The sequence below is a fragment of the Frankliniella occidentalis genome, unplaced genomic scaffold (assembly GCF_000697945.3).
Source record: "Frankliniella occidentalis isolate FOCC.00 unplaced genomic scaffold, Focc_3.1 Scaffold7, whole genome shotgun sequence".
Taxonomy (NCBI): Eukaryota; Metazoa; Arthropoda; class Insecta; order Thysanoptera; family Thripidae; genus Frankliniella; species Frankliniella occidentalis.
Genome location: NW_026267137.1, coordinates 3,541,940 through 3,548,021, shown reverse-complemented (window position 1 = coordinate 3,548,021; position 6,082 = coordinate 3,541,940). Strand labels below are relative to the sequence as shown.

General features: G+C 58.3%; 1 protein-coding gene across 1 annotated transcript in view; it reads left to right on the top strand.

Moving 5' to 3' along the window:
- Nucleotides 1-1,371, top strand: part of LOC113216176 (homeobox protein orthopedia-like) — a 26,800-nt gene extending 25,429 nt beyond the window's left edge. The window contains exons 4-5 of the mRNA XM_052273630.1: nucleotides 263-567; nucleotides 653-1,371. Of these exons, the coding sequence (XP_052129590.1) occupies nucleotides 263-567; nucleotides 653-853 (506 nt within the window). The 3' untranslated portion in view covers nucleotides 854-1,371. The remainder of the gene's footprint in view (nucleotides 1-262; nucleotides 568-652) is intronic.
- Nucleotides 1,372-6,082: the final 4,711 nt, after the last annotated feature.

Below are 6,082 nucleotides of genomic sequence, written 5' to 3'. Positions count from 1 at the left end.
GTGTGATGGAGTGGGGAGGGGTGGGGTGGTGGGGGAGCGGATTCGCACAGTAAGGGTGTTGCCGGTGGTCTCGCTGATGTTTTCTTCTGCTGGGCGGGTACGTGTTTCCTCCGTACCCGAGCACTGGGAGCCCATCATTTAGCAGCCAGTCTGTCTGAGTGAGGATCCGTCCGGGGGTGCTGCGCTGCGCCCGGCTGGGCTGGGTCAGCCTCGCGTTGTCCATCACAACCCCACTGACCTTGTCTCTCCTTCCGCCCGCCAGGCGCGCTGGGGGGCATGATGCTGGGCACGCCGACGCACCCGCACACGCCCCCGCACCCGCACGGCGCGCACCCGCCGCACTCGGCCGCCGCGACGGCGCCCCTGGAGACGTGCCGCGTGGCGCCCTACCTGCCCAGCCTGCCCGCGCTGCCCGGCCTCCGCCTCACGACGACCAACTCCACGTCGTCGGCGGCGGTCTCGGCGGCCGCGTCGGCGGCCGCGGCGGCCTCCGCCGCATCCGCGGCCTACGAGAGACTGTCCTTCCCGCCCTTCTCGGCCTTCGACCCCGCGCTGCTCGCGCACCAGGTGAGTGCCGAGTCACGTGCCGCGCGCTGCCCTCTGGCCTCGGCCCGCATCGCTGACGTCGCCGTCGTGCTCTTCCTTGTTGCAGTACGCGGCCGCGGCCGCCGCGCTGGGCTCCGGTCCGGGCGGCCTCTACCAGTACCCGCTGGGGCTGGCCAACGGCCTCGCCGCCCTGGCCGCCGTTCACCAGGACAGGCTGCAGTCCAAGAACTCGAGCATCGCCGACCTCCGCCTCAAGGCCAAGAAGCACGCCGAGGCGCTCGGCCTCGGACGGGAGAAGGCCGTGTAGGCAACACTCCCGCGAGAAGCAGGCGGAAACGCGACATCTCGCTCGGAAACGAGCGGTAGTAAACCCGGTGAAGTTGTGTGGTGTGGTGTGTGTCGTGGTTTCCATCAGGTGATCGTCCCGAGACAATACTCACTGTAAAGTGGCAACGCGTGGTGACGAAACAGAGACACACTTGTCGCTCCATTTTGTCCCATGTGAGTGTACAGCTTTATTGTTCTGTTGCTGTTTAGTGTGATATTAATATTGTTTATTAAGGTAATTACGTCTGTTAAGTTTTCTTTTGTTTTGTGATACAAGTACTATTATCGAAAACTGATGCTGGTTGATATTTGCGAACCGTTGGCACTGCATCGTACCTACAGAAACTGTTGTCATGCTAATGTAGCCTAGCCGGCCGAGGTTCAAGGCAAATAAGAACCTCTCCATATTCCATTGTTCATCATACGGCCGAATGTTGCAAAAAATGTACTGTAATAATTCTTCTATCGGAAATAGATTGGTCATCTTACTACATCACACACACCTTTCTTTAAAGTAGCCCTCACTACTACATTCCTTTCTCATAAACGAAGACACGCGATACCGCGGCGGCGGCACTTTCCTCCGCGGCGTGGCGGAAGGAGGGAGCAATTGAAACAGAGAGCCCCGCAATGAAACTGAGAGTAATAGTCGCTCAAGAATTTCTCAATTCATTGCCCCTCGGTGGCTGCGCAGTGCTGCGCACGGGCCGGGCCCCCTCTCTGCCCTCTCACTTCACGGGCTGCCAACCCGACCGCGCCGCCATCTTGCCTATGCGCCGCTCGCCACCGCCCCCGCCGCCAGGGCCGCCACTCCTCTCTCCCTCTCTCTCTCTCCCCCCTCCCCCTCTCTCTCTCTCTCCCTTCATTGAAATTAACGATCCGCCCCGCGGCCCTTCTCTCTCGCTCTCTTGCTCCCTCTCCCCGGCGCGCCTAGTTGGCTGCGATTTACTTACGCGCGTTATCATTTTAACATCACTTTCGCCAGAGCCCCCGCGGCTGCCCGCCTGTGGCCACCGTCTCTTCCTTTTAATGGAGATGAATAGTCCTCCGCGATCCTCACAGTCTACGACGCCGTGCTTGGAGCTCGAGACCCAGCCGGCCGCGGTCGCGGGGGTCACCGAGGCGGACAGCAGCAGCGCGACTGCACCCCCGTCGTCCCCCTCCCCTCCAACATTGATGCGCTACGGGTGGGCATAAAGGGGCCGCAGCGGAACGTGGTGTGCGATCGGATTAAAAATCAAGCAGGGGCAGATGAACAAAAAATGCATGTGGGCAGCTTTAGGGCTTGGCGTGCTCCGCCGGCGCTGAGCGCCATCGTGAAGACCCGGCAGCAGCAGAGCCTCTCTTTATTGCGTTGCTGCTGTTGATAAAGGTGATGATGACTGCCTCCTCCTCTTCTTCTCTCCGCCCGTGACCCATGACCCACTTCCACCCCCCCCCCTCTCCTCCTCCCGGCCCCACGGCGGCGCCCCGCCGGCCGCGCAAGTCTGGCCGTGGACAAAGTTGCCGTGATATCGGTCGAGACATAAACTCGATTTGGGAGACGGGACGGACCTCCCGGCCGGGGCGGAGGCGGGCGGGGCGAGAAACGAGATGAGGCGGGACGGAGAGAACCAAATAGAACATCGCCCGACGCGGAGCTCGAAACCCGTGACGGAGTGACCCCCGGGCGTAAGCGACTGGAACGTCAGCACGACGGGGACGCGGGGGGAGGGGGCGGGGACGGCGTCCACCCGAATATTCAGATGGACGCGGTCGGTCGTGGAAGGCGCCGCGCCGCCAGGAAGCGAATATAAGAGGACATCGGACGTCCGGGAGACAAATGTGGAGAGGCTCGACCGCGAAGGGGAGGATGGTGGTGTGGGACCGGGCGGGGGCACCTCATCGGCCGCCTGGCAGGGGATCGGCATCACGGTGGTGGTGATGGCGAAGCGATGGCAAACCCGCGCGGGGCTCGCTGACGGGGACATATTCCCATCCACTCGAGAGGCACGGCGGCGGCGGGACCCCCCGCGTCGACTGTCTCTTTCGCACTCCGCGAGGCCCGCGCCCGCCCGGGCCGTCCGGGCGGCCGCCCCACTTGGCCGCGGACACGGGGGTGGTGACGCACGACTTGGCAGCGTCCCGGCGGACGCCCCCCGACGCGACGCCCCCGCCCCCGAGTCGCTCCCGCGCTGACAGCCACACCCCGACTCACGGTACATTTGCCTCCTTGTCATATCGACGGCGAGCCGTTGTCGCCCAACGCAATGCAAAGTGGACAAACGGGAGGGACGCTATCGAAAGGACTGCCGGATTCGGACGAGGACTCCGCACCCCACACTGCGGCTGCTGAGATACCGCAACAGGAGGAGTCCGCCCCGCACTAGTCGCTAACACAGGGCATGTCATGTACCGCGGTACATGCGTCAGATTTTGCACCATCAGAAAAACGAGACAGTTAACGGACTTAACCACACATCTTTCGTATGGCTCTCCGGCTGGGCGCCTAGCGAGCCGCGGCATGGGCCACCCGCTCAGCAGACGCGCGCTCGGGTGGCCTATCCCCGACCTCGCAGGCGCTGTGCTGCGGCGATTACGACAAGAAAACGGTTCACGTCCAAAATGCAAACCTACACTAGCTGTGATACGTTTATCATAAAATAAACAAATAAATGGATCCAAGAGATCATTCGTAACCTTTGTCAAATAACGTTTTGGCGACATCAGTAAAAGGTTGGCAGCAGTGTAGAGAACACTCACAGCCAGAGAGCACGAGAAATTAGAAAGAAGAAGCAAAGAAGAAATGCTTTAAAAGGCACGAGAGCGACCCAACCGTTACTTACTTTTTAAAATTTATTGGAGTTGCTGACTGTGTCAGCGTGTGTCAGTCGGTAAGGGGGCAGGCAGGAGTCATCAAATCTACGGTGAGCGGAAGTAAGTTGTGTGATCCTGGTGCTGCTGCGGACATTGTGTTTCTCTTTGTCATAACCTGCCTCGATCACGTGTGAATGGTGTGAATGCATCAACTCATTCAATCTGTCATTGTCTTTCCGGGGTCACCAGCGGAGGACACGGTGAGCCATATTCTAGTTAGTGCCTTTGGGCTGTGTTCTCTACGCTTGGCTTTTAGGCTAGTCATAACCGTTGCTGAAGTTGTTGAAGTCCTGCAGTTAACTGCAATTGTTGTGGCCCATACATACCTGTTACATACATACCATGTTGTGATTTGCAATCAACCTGGTAGCTGTTGGGATATGATTTGCTACCGTGCAACTATACTGCCCTCTGTATGTTTAACTTCTATATTAGTTTTCCAATTTCATGTCCTGCCGAAAGAGTGCTGTTATTGTGTACTTTTGTTTGGTCGTGCCATTAATTAGTCATGCAGCCTCTATCGTGCTTTGAGTCAATCGGCTCATTTTCCTTATGCTTTTATAGCTATATTTTACCATTCCTTCTACATAGTTTATTTTCAATATCGTTTGGGTCGTTGAATGTTTCTTGTGCTACCATGCAACTTTGTTACATCACGCCAATCACGCTAACTCCTCAGAATAAGTCGTAGTCTGTAAATTTTGGTGATGCAGTGTAATAGTGTTGATGATACTGTTTTGTACCTGTCAAATCATTTTCCGTCCTTTTGTCTTGCTACATTATTTACAGAAACTTTATTCTGTACGTTATGAAAGAACATTTGCCGGGAATTGTGAATGACGCTCCAGAGTGAAGAAGCGATACATCAAAAGGGCCTTGCTTGACACATGCTTTAATACGTTTGTTTCTGTGTGCGCAGGCTGACCACCAACTGACCACTGCTGCTCCGATTCCTCTGTCCAGGTGAAGGGCTTTGGTAGAGCAGTCATTTCTCCGGATGTGGAACCTTGTGGCTGTTCTTACTTTCTGTGGTGAGCTGGCTGTGGGGCGTTGCCTGCTGTTACGTGGCTTGTCTGTCCCTTCAGGACGCCCCCCGGACAATGCTCACGTACCTGCCTGGCTGTCACTACAGCTTCCGTCTGAATCGCCTTCAGCGTGGCATGGGGCCCGGGCCTCACGCCTAGGACGAGCTGTGAGTGGCGAGGTGGGCCCTCAGGGCGGCGGGCGCGCCCCATCGGGCAAATACCATCGCGGTTTAAGTTTTTGAAAAGGACTCCTCGAGGCGACGTGTCCGGCGCGATGCAGCGCTGCCAAGCCCGGGCCTTGCGTGCCCTTTGCGCTTACTATCGTGTTACTTGACCATGTTCGGCTCGACGCTCAAAGTCTCTAAGTTGCAGGTGCGGGCCAAGAGGAGGCAGAAACATTAGCGACGACACCCCCCACCCCTCCCCTATAAGGGCGGACGGTACCCACCAGCCCGAGCATCGGCGAGCACGCAGGTAGGTGTTTGAGGCTCTTCCCTGTTTACTATCCGACATCAGAATGCATTCATTTGGCCGTACGTTAATGATTTGTTTGTTTCCATTTGCAGGAGGTTTGCCGCTGGCGCCAGGAGGCGTGGAAGAGGGGCAGTCGACGCCGATGGTGCAGTCCACGCGGAGGCCGGCGCGACCAGCCTTCGCGACGTTAGCTGGAAGTGGGTGCTCTCCGTCCAGTACACGACGCTCTGTAGGCCCAGTTCATTCAGTTGCAACCCCTTGCCGGCGACGCCGTGCAACCAGCCCGAGCAGCGGGACAAAAACTCTGCGTCGGCGGGTCGCAGCAGAGCAGGGGGCGGTAGCGGCCCGACACGGTAGGTGTTCTCGTGTTCATCACCCGACGTGAAAACGCATTCTTTCGTTTGACGCGTGCATTAATTTCCTGTTCGTTTGTTTGCTCAGGTTCCGCCGCTGGCGTCCGGTCGGGGCCCGGGTAAAGTAGGGCTTATTGTCAACGAGTATTTCTATGGATGTCTAACTTCGCGGCTAGTCCTTACCTGCTGTCGATGAGCTGGCTGTCGGGCCGCCCTTGCTGCGACGTGGCGCTCGTCCTTTCCCTTCAGGATCACAGGGCCGGCCCTGTGAGACGAGTGCTTCGTACCCGCCGGTCCTGCTCTCCCTACGGCTCGCGTCTCGCGCCTTCAGCGCAGCGTGCGGGCCGGCCCGCGCGCAGGGGCGCGGCTGTAGTACGTGGAGCGGGGGCGGAGCAGCTGGGCGCCTCCTCACGGGCATATACCATCGGTAGCAGAGTTGTTAAAAAGGGTACCTCGATGTAGATGTCCGGCTGAAATAGGAGTTCGCCAATAGCCCTTTCC